The 23,402-nt window shown below is 40.2% G+C and overlaps 1 protein-coding gene across 2 annotated transcripts in view; it reads left to right on the top strand.

Annotated features, from left to right (window-relative positions):
• Positions 1-23,402, top strand: part of CD2AP (CD2 associated protein) — a 77,982-nt gene that overhangs the window by 24,853 nt on the left and 29,727 nt on the right. The window contains exons 1-4 of one of the 2 annotated variants that reach the window (XM_063424106.1): positions 2,492-2,731; positions 13,590-13,743; positions 17,307-17,407; positions 21,371-21,491. In XM_063424106.1, the coding sequence (XP_063280176.1) occupies positions 2,717-2,731; positions 13,590-13,743; positions 17,307-17,407; positions 21,371-21,491 (391 nt within the window). In that variant the 5' untranslated portion in view covers positions 2,492-2,716. Of the gene's footprint in view, positions 1-2,491; positions 2,732-13,589; positions 13,744-17,306; positions 17,408-21,370; positions 21,492-23,402 lie in introns of those variants that run through there. The other variant, XM_063424099.1, reaches the window with a different exon arrangement.

A 23,402-nucleotide genomic window follows, 5' to 3' on the forward strand; every position in this document is an offset into this window, starting at 1 on the left:
GTGGTGGCTTTTTGATGACATGTATATACACACTAGTGTGTTAAGAATTGAACTGAGGCTGGGATATAACCTGCCTATGCAGACTATGGATGTTAAATTATAATTTGTGCTGATCTGGAAAAGATTAAAATTTGAAACTGAAAGTGCATGTGTTATCTACTAGATTTGCCTTAGTGTGTAAAATTTAAAAACGTAATAAATATGACTTTTAAATATGACAGATTAAACTGTGTGAAGATCAACATGTTTTCTTTCTCAAATGTTAGGTGTTATGAGAGAAGATAAATTATTTTTTAAAAAAGAAATAAAAGCCTTTGATTTTCATCAACTGAAAGAGAATTGGGCAGAAGGTTCTAATTCCAGCTAGTTTGTTTTGCTTATTTTGATAGTTTTTCTTTATGCTATGTGAGGGCAGGAAAAGAGCTTGTTGCCTTGGTACCAGCTGCAAGCTGTCCTTGGCTGCTGGGCAGCACAAGGCTGCCTCTTGCCTCTTTGAAGGATGAGCAGAATTTGGACAGGAGGATTATTGCTGCATGCTGCCTGAATATGTTGGATGCCCCAGATTCAGCCTGTATCCTCACTGCTAAAGCAGATCAGTCCCCTTCTGTTCCCTCCTTCTGGGCTCTGCCCATACATTGGATTTGCTGACATTTTATGCCACTTCTCATGCTTTGACAAATGCATCTTTTCTGTTTGAAGTATGAGTAAGTGCTGTCAACTTCATTTTGGGTTGTTAAAGCAGGAAATAGTTTTTTGATTATGTCTTCCTTTTATTTCTCAAGTCTTCTAAACATTGTAAAATAATTTTAAATTGTGGTAGTAGGTTTGTTTCATGTAGTGGTGGCAGTTTGGTCCTTGCTGTCAGAAGTGCAGCAGAGGAAGCTGCGACTGTGTTTTTAATTGGGTTAATTTGTTGTACACTGTGGGTGAACTAAGCACTCTGAGACTTTGAAACCCTCCTATGGAGAAGGGAATTTATGGAAGCTTCCTGTGGATACTGATGTAGTGCTGATGCTTGGTACCTTATAACATCATCTGGTAATGTTTTGGTTGGGTTTTATTGGTTTCTACCCAAGCTCTTTGCATATTGCTGGAGAGATCCTGCAGAATGATGAAAGCTTGGTGGTGTCCTGGTGCCAGCTGGGGCCAGGATGTTTTCTCTGAGCCCTTCACTTGATGGGTTAATGAGCAGTCTGAGGTGGTCTGTCCCAAAAGGTGCGGTTCTTGGCACTGACTTCTACTTGCATCATTTTGCTTTAAAAGAAAGAGAACAGCTAGACCCAGCTGAGGAGAGCCCAAAAAAGCCTCTGAAACATCCTCAGATACTATTGTGCAGTGCCACTGCGTGGGGTGGGGAGTGGGAGGTGTTGTGAAGGCTGGATGGGAACTCAGTGTACAGGGTGTCCAAAGCAGTCCTAAAACCAGAAGATGGTGGTAAATGTACAGTTTTATACAAGTAGGTTAAAAAAAAGTGCAAGCAATTACACTGCCTACTTGTGAAGCTTATTTCCTTGAATTCACTTTTCAATGCTGCAGCTTCTTAAAGATGTTCTGCCTGTATTGCAGAGCTGGATTTTGGAGTGCACACATTTCCAGTGTTAATAACAAAACCTGGTGTGAATTCCTGTTTGAACTGTGTGCATATCCTCTTTGAGTGGGGTTGAACTAGAGTTCTTGATTCTGACATTGTTATTGCCATTTTTCTACTTCTTCCTGTATGGACATTTAAAATAAACAACATTGTAAATTCCTGAAAGGAATGTGCAATGGAACCTAGCAGACTTGTATTGTTTTCTTTGAGAGCAGCTTTTCCTTTCTAAAATCCATCAGGTGAAAAATGTGCACACATTTGTTTCCAGTGTGCTTTAGAGAAGTGTAGTAATGCTGTTAGATGGAATGTGTGAGGTTTTTGGACATATTAAGGTGTGTGGAATGTGGAAGACTTTTTGGTTTTGGGTTGGTTTTTATTTATGTTCCCTATTAGACTTCACTTTCAGAGAACCAACCGTTCCTGTCTGTTATATAAAGATTAAGAAGTTCAGGCCTCCCCTCCTTCAGGAAATCCCCCAGACCACCCTCTTTCTCTGGCCTGATGAATCTTAACTCTTTTTTCTGCATTTACTTTGACAAGATGGACTAAGATTCATTTTTGTTGATTTGTTTATTTTGAGTAATTCTATTCACTCTCCTGACACCTGTTGTGTTGATAACTGAAAGTGATGATTTGGTGTTCATCCTTCTGCTTATTTTCTTAAGGTCTTTGTCCCTACATAGCTGAGAAGTTTTCTTTAAGAACTGAAGTTCCTTGTTTTATGTCATTTATTGCTATCTTAGTTTTGTAAATAGCTGTATTGTGAGTAATAGGCTTTACATGGTAGTAAAACCAGTTTGATCATAAGCTCAAGGCAGTAACTCGGATGAGGGAGGAGCAGTGGATGGATTAATCAGTAGCTTTCATCAGTTAAGGCAGAGAAGTTTGCCAGCAGGCTCTGGGGACATTGTGGGGAGCGAGCTGGACAATTCTCCGAGCGGGTTTGGGACATGCAGCCCCTCAGCCCTGGGGCTGCTGTGGGGACAGCCTGCTGCCTGCACAGGTGTGAGCAGCTGCTGCTGCTCTAGCCTGGATCCTTGCCAGGCCAACACGTGAACTTTGCTCACTGTGACATTTTTCTTCCTCTCCCTAAATAAAAAAAACACTGGGCGTGTTCGAGCAAATATGTCCTTGGAATTGGTAAGCTCGTTTTATTTTCCGTATGTTCTTAACATCAAATGTTGTAGACAGACTTTGTGTTTTGGGGTAGTGAATGGAAACAGCATGAATTTGAAAGTTATGCTTGCAATATGAGTTTGAGAGTTTATTTAGTATATGATGTCAATTCTTGGTCTTAGAATTGTTTGTGTAATAGTTACTTGGGTTTAGTTTAGCTCATGTCCTCTTCTGTACTACAGGGAGATGCTTAGATATTGAAGACAACTACTGTGCTTGCAAAAAGAGTTTCTTTTTAAAAGGATGATTTGTTTTAAGGTGATTCTTTCTGTTCAGCTTCCTGATCTGTGTGTTTGTGGAAACAAAGCATGGCCCAAGCCTCTTTTCTTCTCTTTTCATCACCCCTAGACAAACACTTCAGAATATTAGCACAACTGACCTACCTTCTTAAGCCTGTCTTTGCTGCCTCTGTCCTATCTTCTCACTGAAGAGATGCTTTCACTTAAACATGAGTGTGCTGTGAGCCAGTGAAAGAAGTTTTGGCTGAAAGTTCCTTCAAGCGTAGCATCTTCCGTAATTCCTTTTCAAAAATAGCAAATTGACCTCGCTCAGAACTTTAAACAGGAATTGTGGAGTTGGGAGGGATCACCGACAAGACAGACTCTTCTAGGTTAGTTCTAATCTGGGCATAATTAAAAGTGTAGTAACATTAGTTAAAAAAGCAGATTAATAAATAAACTTTTAAGCAATGTATATAGGCTAAGCCATATGCATTTAGTTTGAAATAAGTAGGATGTATTTAAGGAATAAAAGAAAACACCTATTTCCAAAATGTTGACATCTGCTCCTTAAAGTATTCTGTCCAAAATCTTTGCATCCAGGTAAGGCTTGAAGAAAACAAGATATACAGCAATTTATCACTCTTGTTGTTCAAATTACATTTCAGTTTATTCAGCCTTTTCCTTTGCTTTATTTTTGTCTTGAAGGACCTGTCACCACGAGCAGTGGGTTGTGCAGGGAGGTGACACTGTGTGCTCAGAGCAGCACTGCTTCCCAGGCAGAGTAGGCAGCCCTGCTGGTAAGAAGGTGATGTTTGTTCGAAGCTGGCAGTTCTTGTTTCCCAGAAACAAAGATTACATGTAAGATTGAAAGCCATATGAAGTAATTTCGGTTTCAGTGCTGAGTATATGAGAAAAGTGCTGGGCTCTTTGTCTTCAGGCAAGGAGTGAAGCTGAGCATTCAGGCTGGTGCTTTTAAGACCTGTTGCCAATACTATGGTGCCACCCATTGGTCCTGCTGATTTTAATTCAGCCTTTGGGGAGAAATAGGGCCACTGGAGGAGAGTGTTGTATCAGGGGCACCTGCTAATCCCATCCATTGGCACATGTCTGGGTTTGTGAGAATGGTGATAATGATTCCTGTGCTTGTGGGGTGAGAGACAAGTCTCTGCTATCCAGCTGTTTTGGCCTGAATAAACAAGGAAACAGTGTTTTTTCCAACTGGAATGTTGGTAATTGGCTTGGGTGGGTCTTGCTTATGATGGAGAAACTATTGTTTCTAAAAACAGTAGTAAAGAAAATTAAATTAACTGAAAACATTGACAGATATAACCAATGGCACTGATATGTCAGCGTTTTCACTGTCTTTCAGAGCTCACCATGATTTATTCTTGTTCCTGGGACTTTTCCAGTTGAGTCACTGGACTGACTGCTTGGGTTCAGAGTAGTTGGGTCTTGACCCTGTGAGGTGACTGTGTCTGGCCTGAGGAGGGGAAGTCTGGAGGAGTATTTGATTTAGCACTGTAGAGCTGCTGCTGCTGACAGTGCTGTGCCCACACAGCCATTTGTGGGCACCTGTGTGTCAGGTTGTCTTTTCAGCTGTCACCACATCCACACAGGAATTTCCTTTGTTGGTGTTGGTTGGGGATGTGTGAATTATTTTGTATTCTGAGGCAGTGTGTCTTGTTTGGAAAGAAAGAACATGCAAGTGAGTTGACTATTTGAAATATTTATCTTGATGGACTGTTAGATCTGAAATGTCACAGATGCTTTCCTCAAAAGTGAATGATTTAACTGCAGGAAATTTGTTGAAATGATGTGGTCCTTTCCCTGTTCAATGTGAGCACCTGTGCTTTAAGATGTTGAAAAAAAATCGCCTCAGAAGATTTCCCTTTGCATTTGCACACTATTGTTTCACTATAAGAGTAAAAATCTGTGGTGTTGTGAAGTCTTCAGTGGCTGAATGTGAACACAGAATGGGGAAAACACTGGTGGTTCTTGTAATATTTAGTATCTTTTCAAAGATGGAAAATATATATTGATAGTATGATGTCAAGAGCATGAGAGAAATGGAAAGAGCTTCTAAATTTTGACTCAGTGGCAGCACTGGTATGGAACTTTAGGGAACTTAAGGTGCCATTCTGAAGGACAGCAGGATAAACCGTGATTAATGACCTGTGTGAATACTGCTTAATGTGCAAATTATTCCCTCTGATTTGAGTTATCCAAGTTTGTTAATCATACCTGACCTGTGCCTCTTGCTTTTCTAAATGCCCTATCAGCCTGTGGTGCTGCTCTGTGGAAGCTGCACGCTCCTGGGTACTCCCAGAGCTGCTCTGATTGAGTGTAATGGTGTGTGTGGAAGAAGCAGCAGGTTAATACATGTCCTTATTTCTGTAATGACATGAAGCAGTCTGCTCCTTTGTCCGTCCTTATTTAGTTGTTACACTTGATTCATGTGTAATTTTATAGCTTCCTCTCCAAGCACAGGAGCAAGGCAACCATTCCCTGCCTGGAGGCTTCAAACAGGGTGTGCTCCATCAGAAGGTGTTTGCAACCATCTCTGAGTGAACTGCACAGAGCACTACTGGCATCTCAGTGGGCTTGTGCAGGAACCTGACTTGTAAGTTTGGACTATCCCTGTGTAGAGAAGTCTAAAATGCAGCTATAAATATGCACTCTGGAATTAACATATGTAATTAGACCAAAGAGGGCAGACCAAATCCAGGTGCTGTTTGCTGTAATGTTTGTTACATCCCAGGAGGCTCTGGCTGCACATTCCAGCCATGTAATTGTAGTCCTTTGCCATATGTCTCCTAAATCAACGTGTGTGTACACTCAACACAGTTAATATTAAATCTGTCCTTTTGCTTTTTTAAGGTGGTGGAATGAAGTAATCTAAATGTGAACTTGAAGCTTAAACCTGCACAAGGGTAGCTCATCTCTGTCATCTCTTAACATTTGCACCAATTGTGAATTTTTTGTTTGGTGGCTCATCATTTTGGAGGGGGAAGTTAGCTCTCCTCTACTGTAGTACTTTTAGTACTGAGTTTTGAATGTATGTGTTCTTTGAACACTGACTTTATTCAATATTAGAAGCTGATCTGAAAGTTTATTGTGGTAAATATATTGTAGGTTTAACAAACTTTTTCAATGCTCTTCACTTTGTAAAAATATATTTTGCTGTATGTATGTGAATTCATTAGCTTTAGACTTGGTGTAATAAGCTTTTAGAAAATTCTTAAGAATTCTTAAATTCTTAGAAACCGATGGTGATGAGCATGTAATATAGATGCTTTCAAAACAGGAGCAGAAAGCAAGATGCATTTTCAGTTAAAAATGTTAGTTAATGTATGAGTCTCTGGTAATGCTTAGTCTTTAAACCTTTTCTAATCTCCATGAGACGCCAGATTTATATTTTTAGCCCTTACCTGACAATCTCTTAAGCATTTAATTTTGTGTCCTAGGCAAGACTTGTGAAGGGATGCAGATGTGTCAGTGTTTTAACTTGTGGCCATGAGTGAAGTGCTGAAGATTTTACAAGGAGTGCAAAGAGAGAGTGCCTTGGAAAAAGGATGCAGGGAAGAAGAAAGCTGAGTGTGACAGAGTGGATGCAGAAAGACAGGATGATGGTGAGCAGGAGCGAGGGAGTTAAACATCAAAGTAAACCTGCAGTGGTTACTGTATCCCACATTTCTCTGGGCCAGCAGTCCAGGCAATTAACTGTGAGAAGGGGAAGAAATGTCTTCCTGCATGCCTGTGTGGGGGAAGCTGATAAAACACAAGTGCTGTGGGAGCTGGAGCTCTGTCTTGCTCTCTGCCACGTGTGATTCTTGCTTTCATTGATCTGAAGCACTATTTTGTGGCTGGTGGTTGACAGAACATTAACTGTTATTCCATAAAACAATTACAAGAAATAGAATTAAATTTTCATATATATATATATAAACAAATATAATAGAGAAGAAATGCAATCAGCATTTTAAAATGGTTTTATCTGGCTATGAACATGGCAACACCATAAAATATTCTAAGGTATTATTTTCAAAAGTATTTTAAAATTAGTTTTTTTCTTAATTAAATGGTTGGGAAACATGGATGTAAAGACCTGTGCTTCCTCTAGTTATTCTTGTTAGTTTAGGGTTCCTTGCTCTGCTGTTGGTAAACCTGGTGAGCTGACCTCTAAGCTTTCCTGCTTCTGGGCTTTCGTGTTTTGTTTAAGGTGTCTTGTATTTTGCCAATATGAACAAGACTTCATTTCAGAATCTGTTTTGACTCTTGCTTTGTGCAAAGTTTATACATAACCAATTCTCTGTGACAAAATTGGATTATTTGTATATATAAAAACTATATGCATGTATCTGTATCAAAATCTGAAACTTCAAGTCTGCTTCTACGTTACTTCTGTAGAGTGTTCCTTATGTAGGAAAGTTCAGCTCTTTGTTCTTGACCTTTAAGTATCACAATTATTCAGTGACTCAGGTTTTAGTCTGTAAATCTGCAGTAATTCAGTTAATTTTTTATATGTCCAGGAGATCCCACTTACTCCACATGTTGCATATTGTGAGAAAGCAGTGGGACTTTACCTGATTGATGATTGTTTTCCTCCCACACAAGGAGACAGTATGATTAAAAGATCTATATTTAGCATAGATTATAACACATGTAAAAGTGTTGGTAACTTGTTAAACTGTGTTACGTGATGTGGGTGTGGTTTAGTGGAAAGCAGCAAGCCAGACTATGGAGAGGCAAAGGCAGGGGCTGATGCTGCCTCAATGTTGGTTCAGCACTTAAACCCAGCGATTCACTGTTAAACATTCCCTACTTCAACCATAAATTAAGACCCCAAAAATCAACCCATGACACACGTTACACTCTCCAGGAGGTAAGTTGCAAAACAAAGGTTATCCATTTTATCTGTTCTTCACATGGTAGCTGATTTCATCTTTAGGTGAGTTGTTTCTATTTTCAAGAGTAATGTTTAATCTTCTGGAGAGTCAGGGGCAGCCTCTGACCTCTCCCAGCCAAGCTCTTCTCTTGGGAGGTGGAACCTGCTCTGATCTCCTGCATGTTCCAGGGAAGGAGCTCAGCAGCTTCTCAGCCATTTTGGTCCATGGATTTTCTTGATGTTTCCCTTTAGTTCATGTAAAGTAATGAGATGGATAGGAACAGCTGCACATTACTCATCCTTCTTTCGTTACCTTTATTAAATATTTTGCCTCTGGGCACCTGCATCAAGGATGCAAAATGAAAGTATGTGAGATACCTATGATTTAAGTGACTGGAACTGTTGAGGCTGCCATGTGCCTGCCTGTCTGTTGCTGTTACTAAAACTGCAAACGTGGTGCCTAAATAATTAATTATGTGAAGATTTTTGTGCTCCAGAACTGAGGTTTCATTGCTCTTGAACAGGTTATGGATGACAGAGTCTCCTCTGTAGGCAGCTGTACAGATCGTTGTATGTATTTATATACAGTCACATTTTTGTGTGGTTTTTTTCAGGAATGGGATTTTGCAGGCTGTGAACTTGTATAAACAGAACTATTGCCTGTTTCCAATTCTTCCCTCTCCCCTAAAATGACAGGTTCAATTCTGAGTTTCTTATTTTCTACTCAGTAAAATATGAGTCATGGACTTAATTTGCCAATCCATGGGTTCTTTATTGCTGTTCTGATGGGAAGAAAAGAGACGAGATAATTGTATGTGTAGGCTCAGACATTTATCTTTGTGTATTCTTTATCTCAGCCTCTTTAGAGATTGAGACCATTATCTGCTGCTTGAGATCTTGCTTTAAAATGTACTCAGCCACTAAGAGTAATGCACATCATTTTTGCACAAACCAATGTTACAGTGGAATTAATGTAAGAAGTCTAAAGATGATTGTTTGTGTAATGGCATATATAGAAGGAGATGGCAGCTGAAGCCTTAATATTTATGCTTGAAGAATCTAGCTAAGGATTTAGATTTGCTGGATAATGAACTTCTCTGTGCCCTGTAATTCAGGAACAGACTTTATATTTTTAACTCCTGGCCTTTCAGACGCTCTGACCTGCTTTTTGCATCTCCACTGCCTGGCTGATCTGAGCGCTCTTGGCTTCTGGCGAGGGGAGCGGGGAGGATCCAGCTGTCCCCGCGGAGCCATGGGTGGGCTGAGGGAGGGGAGGCTGCTGCTGCTGCCCTCAGAAGTAGGTCAGGAGCACCCTGATTTGAACAGCAGCATGAAGCTGTGCCTGCACTTACATGTGTTGCATTTTTGTCTGCCTATAAAGAATAACTCCTGCATCACACATTGCTGCGCTTAAAAGATTCTGAGATTTTTATTTGTAAATATAACATTTCCTTGAGCGATTAATTAACTGTGACAGATGCAATTAAAGCAAAAACCACTTTTTTTTTTTTGCTAGTTAAATTTATATACTTGTTTTTTGCCTATCAGGCTGCAGTGAGTTTGTAAGTGTTGTGAAATACACATTTAGAGGAGATTATGAAAACTTCAAATCTTTATGACTACTGCTGTAGTTCCCAACAGAACAAGTGAGTGTTTTCTTCCCAGTGGAGTGTTTTATGCCAAGAGACAGTCTGCATTGACCTTTTACTGCCAAGTCATAAATTCATAAAATCTGTGCTGCTCATGGAAACACTGACAAGCCTTGAACTGCAATGGACTGGCAGAACAAAAATATTGAAATTTCCAGCTGCAGTTAATGTCAGATTTTCATTTTGATTTTGCTGGCTGGCAGCTGGCAGTGGCCTCACCTCAGAGCAAGATGAAGTGTCCTGGAGCTTTTTATTGGTATTGTCACAACACTGATTCTGTCTAATAATTTGGATATATGAGGCTGACTTAAAACCCACCAAAAATAAAGAAAACTGTCTTGTGAAACCCATGGACAAGGGTCTTGGCTGTGTTCAGGTTGGATGTAGTGGTACCTCAGAGGTAAGGCCTGTGGGCAGTGTCATTTTCTAGCCACTGAAGTGCAAGTGAGCTGTTAGGAAGAGATATAAGAATTGCAAACTCTTATTAATGTTATTAATGGGGCACAAATTACTGTTTGTATCAATAGCTGTCAGTTTTGAGATATCCAATTTGTCTTTGTGTAGAAATTACTTCCTTGGTGAAAGGAGTGATAAGGATGATGCCCAGGATGAAGGTGCTGGCAGGGGTGATGGATGTGTGTGTCAGAGGATCCTGATGTTTGCTTTTGAAAATGAATCTTGGAACACTTCCCTGCTATGAGAAGACTGATGTGAACTGCAGGGTTGTGGTGTAGTGGCCATATGCAAGTGTGGAGACCAGGGATTCCTGAGTATGTTTCAGTTTGGTTTAATTTTTATATGGTTTATAATGCCTCAAGAAAGGATAATTAATGTTGCAGTTCTTCTTTAACAACAAAACCAAAAAAAATAGTTCTTGCTTTACATGAATGTTACAAAGGGTAGAGGGTTGAATATGAAAAAAGCAGTTGCTGGCCCATTTAGGCATTGCTTACTGTAGTTCTATTGCCTTCTGTAGTTCTTTGTCAAGACCAGATTTATGCCTGGCTGCTGTGGCAAAACTCTCTCGTGTGGTTTTTTCTCTCCTTGTTGCAAAGCAGGTCCGTGTGATGCTGTAGTGCTGCTTTCTCACACACAGAGTAAAACATCACTGTCAGCTCTGATTCAAACCTGGCTGGTACCAGTCCCACACCCACATCTGCTCATTGTAAATCTGATGGATCTGCAGTCTCTCTGCTCCTGTTTCTATCACAGTCACCATGAAGTTCTCCTTGCATCCTCTTTGCTTTTGTGTGTCTAGGATTAGGATGATTTCTCTTCACTGTGTATTGAGGTGTTCTCAGCTTTGCTATCCTGCTGTGGTAGGAGGGTACAGAGAATACCTACTGTTGCTACTGGACTCTGCCAGTGTCTGATCTTCTTGATGTCTGCTGAGGAAATTCTTCATCAGTAACTCCTCAGCTTTTGAATCGGGCAGCAAGATTTCCTGCATGTAATGACTATACACAGAATTACTTTAGAGCCTATTTTTTAATGTAATTCCAATGTACTTCCAGCTAAAATCTGCCATTCTCTTGTGTTAGACCAACAGTATTTTCTACCTGTCACAACTTCATGTCTGGCAAGAAAGTCGTTCAGCTGTTCCTCTTTTTGGTTTTGGGTCTTTGGTCTTTTGTAGTGGGCACTGCTTTTGTCTGAAATAATTTCCTATTATTTATAACCTATCCATTATTTTATTTTGTTGGATGCTAGACTTAAAAGCATACTGTCTGTTTAATTCAAATTACTGATTAAGGTGGTGCTTATCTCACAGCATTTTCTAGCATTTGGAAGTGGTGTGTGTGTTGGTTTTTACTCTTTTTTCTTCTAATAACTCTATTTAAAAAAAAAAAAAAAGAGGAAGAATAGTCATGTTTTTGACCAAACTGCCTGTGTGGGGCTTCCCCACTTTGGTTTTGCATCTCTGTGCTTTTTACAAAGCAATTGAAGCGGCTGCTTCTGAAGTCTTGTGCAAAGTGCAGACCTGGGGAAGGAGCCTGGAGCTGACTCCTCACTGGAAAGTGTTAAAATTGAGAAACCTGGGGAAGTACTGGTTCCTGGAGCAGCTTGGAGATTTTAGGCCCTGTATAAATTGCATTGCAAAAAAAAAAAAAACCACTTTAAAAGTCCAGGGGCAGGCAGAAGCACTCTAGGCAGATTTTCAAGTACCAGTATGTTTTTTAGATGAGCAGAATGGCCTTGTCAGCAAGGCAGCTAGAAAGGAGTTTTAGAGGTGACAAACTTCTCAGCTGCAGCCAAATTTAATTGCTTATGGTTTTATCAGACTTGTAAGTAACAGGCCAGAAAACAGCTGTAGGCCTGAGAATGACGAAATCTTTGAAATGTGAAGTGTCTACTCAAATGGGAGGTAGATAAGACACTGTGCTATTCAAGAGGGGTTTGTGGTTTTTTGTTTTGGGTTTTTCTTGAACTTGGGAGATGGGATGGATCTCAGCAGAGCTCAGATCTCCAGGGCAGAAGTCACTGTGCAGGAAGGAGAGTAACAGCAGGAACTACTCAAATGTTTTCTAAAAAGCCTTTTTTATGGAATGTAGATGAGTGGGAGGAAAAAGCCTGCTGTCTGAAGTCTTGCTCTGTTTCTTTTGAGAAATAGGAAGATGCTTTGGTCTGTTGAACTTGGGGTTCATAGTGCGTTTGAAAGCATCAGTGGGTGTTCAGACCTGCTGAATTTTCCAGCTGGACAGCTGCAAGTAAGAAAGCTGGGCTTTAATGGTCCAAAAAGCACCAGACAGACAGGTCCTGGGGAATATGTTTCTCATACTTCTGGCATTTTATCAATGTATGAGCTTTATTTTCTTGAAGCTCATGTTCAAGAGTTCACATGACATCAGTAAGTATATATATATATATGCCTTGCCAATTCTGTTTTCAAGTAATAAATATTTTATTGCAGCTACAGCTGCAATAACTCATGGAGTTGTTAACCAGTGGCTACTGATGGTGGATACAAGAACTGTCCTGAAGTGGATCACAAAAGCTGCGAGTACTTAGGAGTGTTTGCATCCCCAAGGATGCTGTGGAGGCAGACAGGACTGTGGGTGCAGAAGGGAATTAGCTCCAGCTCCAGGCACAGGAAGGAGAGGAGGTGATCCATCTCCCTGATGGAATCATCACGGGAGTTCTGGGAATGTGGGAGGATCTGAGCTGCAGGAGCTCTAAAGAGCATCTGGGATTTTGGCTGCTGGAAGCTGTGTTCTGCAATAGATGGGCCATTGATCCATCTTAATGGGTTTGCTCTCGTGCAAAGTGATGGTTTCCTTCTTTCAGAATATCTGGTCTCCCATTTAATGAGCTGATGCAGTAGAGTGATTGTTGCTGCTTGGCCTTTTTGTCAAGAACTGGTGCTTTCTTGTTTATTGGCTTCTCAGTCTTGTTTGGCACAACCAATTTCAGTGCTAACATTCTAATTTAGAAAGATTAGGACAACGGGAGACATTAACCAGAAAAATGATATCTGTTATTTTCCTCATAGATCTTTCCCATCACTTGCTCCCACTCTGTTTCTTGGAGCTCTCTTGCTTTTATACTCACATCTTTCAGCAGTGCAATTGTATCTCTCATCTGTAAACACCTTGGAGCTTTCTGGGGCAGAGATTATCACCTAATACAATTTTATGTACAAAATTTTTTTATATATATATTATTTTATTGTATGTCTAATTTTTTTTTTTTTTTTACCCTATGGTCTGTCGTGGAAGTAGTATTTATATTTTTAAAAATGTTTTCAAATACAAGCTGTTACATAAAAGTTGTAACATGAGACTTCTGGGCTCAAAGCTCCTTTTCTGAGATTTAGGGTAGGTGGCTAAAATGCTGCCCTTGTTTCTGATTTTTCTCAGCACATTGCCTGTTTACTAACACAACTGCATGGAAAGGTAAAGTTTATTACAGCCTTGGCTATGTGTAGTTGTAGGATGATTTTTGAGTGTGTCATTATACCCCAGATGGTAAGTACCTGAAATGTGTTAGTCAATGGAGCACCTGTTTAAAACCCCTGACCTCTTGGGTGATTAAAGTGGCCTTTGAGTGTTTTAAATCTCTTGTTTCAGGAAGTTAAGAAGGATGTAGAGCCCAAGGATGATGCTGTGCCACTCAGGAGGGAGAAATCTGGCAATGTAGCCAGCCTTGTGCAGCGTATGAGCAGCTATGGGCTTCCAGCAGGAGGATTTCAGCCTCATCCCCCGTCCAAAGGCTTCAAGAAGAGTATGTGGTATTTCCAATTCCTTCAATTGCTCATGCTGCTGATGTGCAATTTTTTAAAATAAACATGAATTATTTAATGCATGACTTTGTTTTAAGGTTATGTGGAAAAATAGAAACATATGAGGAAAAACTGACCCAAAGACAAATTTTGCTCCTGTATGTATAGGTAGAAAGCTTAAATGCAGCTTTTAACACCAGTATTAGGGGTGAATTTTCCTGTGAACAGGGTTTAGACTCATTCCAGATGTCAGAGAGCTCTGTAACTTCATGTGAACTCTGTTTGTATTACCAGGTACCTGAATGGAGAGCTGCATGCCTGTTCATGATAATCAAAAATTTTCTTGTGGTCATTTTAAAAGAAAAGTTGAGACATGAAGAAAACCTAAGTTTTGCTACGAATTCAAGGCTTGGACAAGGAAACACTGTGTAGTTCAGATTTCTTCTGATAAATTTGTTTATCTTGTGAAGTAAGGGGCAGTTGGTGATGTTGAAAAAAAAGTAGTAGTTTCCCTTTTGTTGTAACAGTAACCCTCAGAATGGCCAGGAGTGTAGCACTGGTGCTTCTGTGTCTGTGATTTCTGTGTTATAATGCCAGACTTTAGATCAAGGTGACTAAAGCCTAGAGCAGAAAACTTGCCTTTATCTACATCTAGTGAATGGGTTTGTGATTTGTATTTGTGCATACCAATCTCTTATAAGATATTGCTTTAAATTACTGTGGCTTGCCCTGTCCTACAAGGTTTTGAAGGCATTTGTAATTTAAACTTGCTTTTTAAAAAAGAATTCAGAATTTACTGGTTCTGGCGTGTTTATGCTTCGAGGTTTTGCCTGTAAAAGAAAAGCCACTAGTTGTCTTTTAGAACCCTGAAATGGGACCACCACCTTTACAAATTTGTTGAGACTTTGTTCCAGGAAACTAAGGGTTTAAATGACTTTTTAGTGATTCTGATCTGTGTGTACATGTTGGCAACAGCATGTAGGTGCCTGTCAGATGTTTACACAGCAGACTTTGGAAAAACCCTTCCTGAAAGACTAATGCTGTTCCTAGGTAAATACAGCCAGGCTCTCGAAGGTGATCAATGTGATCCTTGTGGGTCTTCCCAACTGGAGATACTGTAGAATTCTGTGAACAGGATCTGATACCAGTTCAGCTGCCAGCTACAGTTCTGGTCACCCTAACCCTGGCATGTTCCTGTATTTTGTGTGTCACATTCTCATGCTGGTGGCTGTGGCCAGGGTAGAAGGTACAGCTTGGTCTCAAACTCTGCGGGGCTCTGGCTATTCTCATCCTTCTGGAGAAGTTGTTCTTCAAGCAGTTCCCTTTAGGCACATAGTGTCTACCTGGTGCAGTGACCATCAGCATTTCCATTTCACTTGCTGTTCCCTTTTTCCTGGAAGGCTGTTTAAACAGCTCCTGCAGATCCTCTTTGCTCTGTGCCTGGGCAGTCACTTGCTTTCCAGAGCTTAGTTGTCTTTGTGTTTCTGGTTTTTCATTTGCTGAAATGAGGTTTGCAGTGTTAAAAACAGTCAAGTTTCTTTCATGCAGCTCTCCCCAAATTCAGAATGGTGTTTCTGTGTCAGGTGGGTGGTAAGCTGCAGGCAGAATTCCTATCAGTTAAGATGCCTGCCTTTGTTCAGCAGAAGGAAAATACAGACGGTGTGTTAAGAGATGGCAACAAAGAGCTGAATTTGGTTTACCCTATACAAAACAAACAAAACCTGAAGCCAGACAAGTTGTTTTGGAAAGGGACAGATTTGCCTGCAGGCTGCCAGCCCAGCAGTCCTGCAGCAGCACGTGAAGCTGGAATGCTGTTCTCTGAGAGGATCAGTTCCCTTCCTAGGTTATTCTAGGGATTTTCAAAGGCGGGAGGCAGTACTTCCTAAACTGTGTCACTGGAAACAGACCTCAGAGGACAGGGGGGTTTCTGGAAGTGAAATGCATCCATGGGTTTCACCCCCACTCCCATTTAGATATAATTACACTATGAAAAGGAACACTGAGATTAGATTTATACCAAATGGCAGTGAATTTTTAATTTGCCTTTTTTTGTATCAGTTAGTCTCCTACAAAGCAGAAGCCTTGAAAGCACTACAGGAGCCAGTAAAGGCCATTGAACCATTTATTGCAATTACTCTTAACTGAGCAATCCCTCTGGGCTCATGCATGCATTCCAGTGGAGGTATAAGCAGGGTGTATTATGTGGCAATTATGTGTTACTAGAAATAACCCATAAAGCTTCATATTTCTGGTTTATCTATTTCTTGCATAGATCATATACCAGCATGTAGAAAATTCTTGATTTGGTGAGCCCTCTCTGAAATTTTAGATGCTGAATATTACTCTGATGCTTGGCCTGTTTTGTACTAAGGGTGCTGGGTGTGGTTTTCTAAATGCCTCGCTCTGGACTTTGAACAGTGCTGTAAAAAGACAAGGATCAAGCTTGGAGGCAATATCTGTATTTTGAAATGTTTTTACACAGCTAATCTTAATTGCTGAAGCTTGAGTGTGGAAGAAGTGCAAAGTATAAGAGAGCATGGAAATCACACAGCTCCTGTAAGCTTAGGCTTTACCACTTCAAGCTTTTGATTGATATTTTCATTTAAACTGTGGCAGATTGTTTTTGAGGAGGATAGGGAGCATGCATGGGTCAGAGCTCGAGATAATTGTCTTAGAAGCCTGCTGGCTGTTCTGTTGTGGAAAAAGGTCTGAAGGCATGGCCTCATGTTTGAAGGAGCAGTGCACAAACTGTCTGGGTGCAGACAGGATATGTGCAGAGTAATTAGGCAGTGTGGGTTCACACCACTGTGGCTGCAGGGCTTGGGGTTGTCAGAAGCCACTTCAATGCTCTCCCCTCTCAGGATGTCATTTTGCCTTTTTAATGCCTGCAGAGCTTTAGTTCTGCCCCATATCGGGGCAAACAGCTAAAGACTGCGCTTGATTTTAATCTTGCCTTTGTCAAAGACTGCTCATTGACAGTTTGAATTACTAGATGCCGTACTGGCTCTGAGAAAAGGGAGGGATTTTTTTTTAATTCACAGAAAAGCAGATTTTGTAATATGAACCCAGCAAATGTTGGCTTTACCTCAGCGCTGGGGTTAGCAAGGTTCTTGTTAGAGGCCAGAAGGTCTGTAAGCTCCCCAGTGTGGTGCATAAACAAAGGTGTTCCTGCTTTCAGAATTACTTAAGGACTGGAGGCTCAAACTTGCACATTTTCTTCCAAGTAGGTGCTAGCTGGCAGTGATCGCCATTCCCGAAGATTTTGGTTGGGAAATAACTTGAGAAATCAGTGTAGTGGGGATTTACCTGGCTTGCTTGTGTTAACATGCTTTTTATAGTAGGCTGGTAATTGGTATAGTGTTTGTTTGTCAAAACTATGACTCCCTAGCCTAAGGTGACCCAAGCAAAACCAGGATCAAAACGAGGACCAGGACCACAAAACCAGGATCAAAAGCTACATATCTTTGTGGGCTGGTTTCTGGGTCTTCAGGAGCAGAGTTCAGGAGTAGGAAAGATGAGTTCTCCTTTATGAATGTTCTTACTTTTGTTGTTTCCCTTGAATCAGGGTCCAAGAAGCGGCAGTGCAAAGTGCTCTTCGAGTACATCCCGCAGAATGAGGATGAGCTGGAACTCAAGCTGGGGGATGTGATTGACATCATTGATGAGGTAAGCTGTTCTACAGAGCTGGCCAGTCATGTGCTGGGAGCCAAGCCACCTTTATTGGCTGATTACTTGTATTACAAACATGTCAGGAAAATAGCATGGCAAGTAGTGTTTTTGCATAGCAAGTGCAGCTAAAGTTAATAGTTTAGGAGTTTTTCTCTCAGGATCTAATACTAAAATAACGAATGCTAGATGTTTAAAAGAAGTATTTGATCATCACAGTAATAAATTGTGATCTGTTACACAGATTCATTTTTGGAAAGGGTTTTGCTGTTCTTTGGCCCTGTCTCTGTCATCTTTGGCTTTAGGATGCTTGTAGTAAAATTGTTGGACCACTTTCTTTAGGCTGACATAGTCCAGACTGGTATGGGTGAAAAACGTTATTTGACTTGGTTTGCCAGTTTCAAGCTCTCTTGTGAACTCATGGAGTGGGAGTGGTGGTTTCTTATCTCTTCTTACCCAAGTGCTTCCTTGGTATCTCTTCCATTCAATAGCAGTGGTGGGAAACTTGCATGTGTTGAAGGAGTGTCTCTTCCAAATGTGAAATCTGTCAGGGAATCCGTGGAAAAGATCAGAGTGATTGTGGAAGGAACCTTTTTAGAACTGGGTGGAAAACCTCTGCACAGTAGGCTCTGACTTTCACTGGTGCCATCTCTTCTTCCCTGAGGCTCTGAGGAAGGAGAGTGAAGCTTTCTTTCTAGCCATGTGTTATTGGTGGTGCTTTAGCTTTATGAAACTTTGAGACTGTGTTTTTCATGTGCATGACCCTCCTTGGAAGAGAGTGCTAAGCTGGCAGTTGCCAGGAACGACTCTTCCATTTTCCTAGCAAGGAAAATAACTATGCCCTTACATACATTTGCACTAATATTTCCAGAATTTAATGTCTGGGAGTAAACAGAGCAAGTGACTTGCAAAACCTGCTCACTGTACTCAGTTTCATAAATACCTTTGTGTGTGGGTGTTTTTAGAGGAGTGTTCCTGGGTTACCTCAGCAGTTTTATTTGTGGATGGTGCCTGCACTGGCAGTTGTGACTGGATGGTCCAGTGTAAGCATTCATGAGAGAGCATGTGCAGGGTACTATTTTGGAAACTGCTGTTTTGGTTGCATGTGTCAGCATGTGGAATTATTTTCAGAGGAGTGTGTGGTGTCGTGTGCCAGAGATGGCCAAGTAGCCAAACAGAATAAAAAGATCAGAGCATTTCCTCATCTGGTTTCTTAAGGAAGCATGCATAGTATTTTATTAGTTAGACTTTTTTTGTTAGTTGCCATGCTTATTCCTTTTATAACGATTTGAAAATATGTTTTTGTAGTACCTAGTCCTTGCTAATTCTTTGAAAACCATTAACAAATTATTAGGGAAATGCTACCTGGTAGAAAGATACTGAAACTTAGTGTGATCACATAGCTGTTGGCACACTGTTTTCATGGTGATGTAGAAGAGACTTGACAGGTGTAGGCTGTGTCTGTCTGCTTCATGAAACTGTACTGATGGGACCAGAAATGTAAAGAATGGTAGAAAATACTGTCATGCAATATGCTGGGATAACTTGTCTTAGGTAACTTGTTCTCACTATGAAATGGTTTGCTTCTGTTTATATGTAAAAGGTGCTGTTTCTGTACATACAGATTACTTGTACTTCAAGGAAAGATTGATTTTTTTTTTTTTTTTTGGTCACCTCTTTCCATGGGGAAAACAAGATAAAATCAGCTCTGTGAAGGGATCAGCTCTATCAGTTATTTTAGAGTAATTCAATATAGCCCTTGAGTGGTTTTTGTAAACTGATTATAAATGACACCACTGATCATGAAATCAAAGGTGGAAACAAATGGGTTCAGAAATTAAATGGTTGATATTGAAGAGAGCAGAAGTAACTTTTCAGGAAGAAAATTGTGCTCTGTGCTGGCTGAATCCACAGGGCTTTTTGTTTATAGAACAGTGGGTTTTACACATGAAGAACATACACAGAGTGCACGTGATGACTGTGCACTGATGAAAACCTCTGCTTCTCTTTTCTGTCTTCTCCTCTCTCCTGTCAGGAGCAGCACTAAATAGCAGATTTATTTTTGTAGTATTATATTTTTAGTATTTGCATACTGTTTTCTCAAGTGAAATAAAATTTCATATAGCATCATTAGGGAAGTTTTTAGTAAAAAAATAAAAACAAACCAGATTGGTAAAGCTGCTTATTTCAGCATTCTTTCCTTAGAAGTCTGAGTTTTTCATAGAAATAAGTTTAAAAAAAAAAGTTCTGGTGTGTGTACGAGAGCTGTACTCCCTCTTGTGGAAATTGGACCATATGATAATATTTTTGAATGGAGGAGTAGGGTTATGAAATTGTCATCTGTGTTGTTGCTGCTAACAGATGTGCAGATGCTCTCCAACAAAGCCTAGAGAACTTCTTTAGCCTGTGTTTTAGTGTTGGTGAAAGAAAGTTTTTTTGGCAATGCAGTTTTTGTATAGTCAGGGGTTTGTATAAAGGCAGTATGGTAAGGAGTTTGAAGTGAGTTTGCCCAAGAAATTTTGGGTTGGTTCCTGGGTGCCTCTGAGTTGGCTTTGCTTTGCTGTAAAGTGCTTTGCTGACTACATCTCTTGGCAGAAGAATAAATGGATGCTCAAGTTGCTTTCTGTATCACAGCCATTAATAGGCCCTTTCTCGTGGCTCCCGAGTGAGTGGTGTGGGTGAGTCGAGGCATTTGTATTTTAGTTTTCTGTTATGTGTTCCATAAAGCTTGAGGTGCCAGAGCCTGGGGAGCACTTGCCAGTAATCTGTGCTCAAAATTTGTTTCAGAGGACCAGTCTCTGAGTTTGAACATCCACAACAAAGCTGTATTTTTGCACCAGAATGCCTTTAAAATCAACAGTGCTCTTTTCATTGCCTGTGTCTGCAGCTGCCAGGTTCTGCTTGGGCTCTGCCTGCCTGGAGGTGGGCTGGCATTTAAAAACTGTGCCTGTGTGTCAGGCGTAGTGACCTACAAAGCCAGGCTAAAAAAAGATAATGCAAACAGCTGCTGCTTGGTTTGCTTTTTTCTTCTCCTGTTAGCTTTCCTTTCTTAAAAACAGCTTTCCATCCTCCAAACAAGGCAACCTAAATAAAAGATTCTGAAAATTTATCTTAATTTTAATTTTAAACTAGTACTCATTAGTTAAATAGACTGAATTTATTGAAGACATTTTGAAAACTGTTCATAAATTTGAAGAGCACAATTATCAGTCCTTTGGCATCATTTTACCCCATCATCTCTTCCTGCCCAGCTTTTGCTTGTTCTGCTTTAGACCATGGTAAACTTTCCAAAGTCCTCGTGGACTTGGCAATGTTGGTGAGCTCTGATGGGCAGGCCCCTGTGCCCCTGTGGCATATGTAGGGCCAGGCTGTGCCGTTCAGCCTCTGCTAGAAGGGGTAGGCAGCTTAGTTTTCCATTACTCTGATGTCCTTATGGACTTTTCTCTGTTCTACCCAACATTATCTGTCTTTGAAACTTGTCTTTTAATAGAAATTGTGTGAAGCTGCCCCGTGGATATGAGGCCAGTGGGAGCAAGACAGGTGGAAACTGGACCAGACAGAGGAAAAGACAGATGACAGCAAGAACACATAAAAATTTCCATGGACACACAGACTCAAAGTGTCATCTGTATTTCATGAACAGTTTAATACTTTCTTGTTGTGTTAAATGTGCAGTGCCTCTTAGCCTTATCTTGAGAAAGTTGATGAACATTTTGCTATTTTTTGGGTTTAGCTGGCATGGGGCTAATCTCCTGTTCTAGGATCGTTGCTGCAGTGACACAACTAACATTAAATTGTTTTCTTGCTCTTCTTTTTGGCTAATGCCTCTACATCTTTGATAAGTTTCTTTATAAATAAATCATGATAATTTGAACTTTCCCCAAAGCTGGTTGTAGAGTTTGTATGGAATTGATAGGAATTTCTTGTTACTCCATTGGTAATATGCAGATTTTCTCTATACAGGTAGAAGAAGGATGGTGGAATGGAATACTGAATGGCAAGGAAGGGATGTTTCCTTCAAACTTTGTCAAAGAATTGGAACCAACAGATGATGGAGAAATGCAGGATGCTCTGGATGACACAGGTAGTGTTCTGTTTGTTGAAGACTCATAGCAAAGTAATTTTTGATTTCTGGTATAATTTGAAGTATTATGGTTAAAGTACAACAAAGTTGTAAAGAATTCAGTCTTCCTAAGAATGGTGTTTAAGTTTATTTCTAGAATATGTTGATGCTCAGTGTGAAGATACCTGTCTGCTCCCATTTCACTCATAATAAAATTGAAGTCAAGATCTTAATCTTGCAAATGTGTGTTCTACACTTTATCACTAGAAATTTTATCATATTCAAAGTTGATATTTTTTAGAATTGGATATAAAATTATTCTTTCGTTTAGTAGCTTTTTTCAGTCTTGTTCTCACAGACATGAGCTCTCTAAAACAGAAAATTTAAGTGTTCAACCAAGGCATTTGAGAATCAAAACAGTGTGAAGAGCCTCAACATAAAATGAGTCTAGGGAAGGAGACCCTTGGTTCTTAGGCCTTAGATTATGTTTTAACCTAACAATAAGATGTTTTTAAAGCTGAATTTACATTTGGCTGTCCTTTTGTAGCTATGACTGTGTAGCTGGGGCAGCAGCAGATGCTGTGTGGCTGAACAGTGGCTGAGTGGTGCCAGGCAGGTCTGTGCTTTACAGGCAATTACTCTGTTCCCTCGAAAATGCACTTTAGAAACATTTCAGTCTATGAAGATCAGTTTGGAGGTGGGCTGGTGATACGGTATTGCTGGAACAGGAATGTTTTTTGGGAACGTCATAGCAGGAATTAATTGATTTTTAAAACACGGTGGAGTAACATTCAAGGTAAACAGATTACTTTTTTTTTTTACCTTGTGGTAATGTGCATCCTCATTTACATGATGTCCAGTACTGATTGCTTCAAACAAGGTCTTGCTCCAGCCTGGCCTGGAATAATTTTTTTTTGAAATTGTGTAAATAGCAGTAGTATAAAAGAAGAGTTTGACTTGAGCAGTCCCAAATAGCTCAGTGGCTGTTCCTTGGAGGTCAAGTTCCCTGACTTCAGTGGGATCTGATACAGTGAATTTACAAATGGGTATGTGTTAGTCTTAATTCCTGAATACTGAGATCAGTGACACTGCACAGTAATTTGAAGTAATTGTATCTTCTGTCAATGCCTAACAAATTGATGTGTTCAGCCCCTCACCCCCAGGGGTTATATTTAATGCTCAGTGCTCTCACTGTCAGGGTCTGGTTCCCTTTTGGTTCCTCCTCACTCTTGGGAAACAGGAACTTCCTCTTTCACTCTCCTGTGCCCATTCAAAGGGGTAACCTGGACTTTGCCCTCTGATGGGATGTTCAGCTGTCCTATAAGGAATCTGAGGGGGATATAACTAAATAAAAAGCATCAAGCAGCTAAAGTCAAGAGCAACTGAGCTTCACAGTACTGTCAAAATATCTTAAATTTATGATAGAAGGAAGAGGCTTTAATCTTTATTGCAGTTCACAAGGCTGCATGGACTGAAAAGAACTTGACCCAAAGGCTAAAAGATGTGGAGGCCATTTTGACTTCAGTTTATAAAAGCTGTCTGTTTTTACATGGCTGTCTCCTGAAATTCTGCATGCAAAAATTGCTTGCCTATGTATACTAATTTGTGGGCTTTAACAGATCTAACCATAATTTAAAAACTTTAAAAAAAACTTGCGAAGCTCTTAGCAACAAAATTAAGTTATTCTCTGAAATACATTTCTGGGGGGTGGATAAATGCTGTCCCTTAACACTGAAAGAGTACAAGAATTGTAAATAGTTGAATTATCCAGCAGTGATTGATTTCCAATAACTATATCTGGTTTGAATGCTTGGAGCATTTTGAGCAATGGGAACATGTCACTTTGGTTCCTTGAAAGGCATCACTCTGCCACTGAAATGCACTGTGTTTTCCTGTGGCAGTTGAAACATGTTTGCATTCATTATGGAGCTT

This window comes from Prinia subflava, chromosome 2 (genome assembly GCF_021018805.1).
Source record: "Prinia subflava isolate CZ2003 ecotype Zambia chromosome 2, Cam_Psub_1.2, whole genome shotgun sequence".
Classification (NCBI taxonomy): domain Eukaryota; kingdom Metazoa; phylum Chordata; class Aves; order Passeriformes; family Cisticolidae; genus Prinia; species Prinia subflava.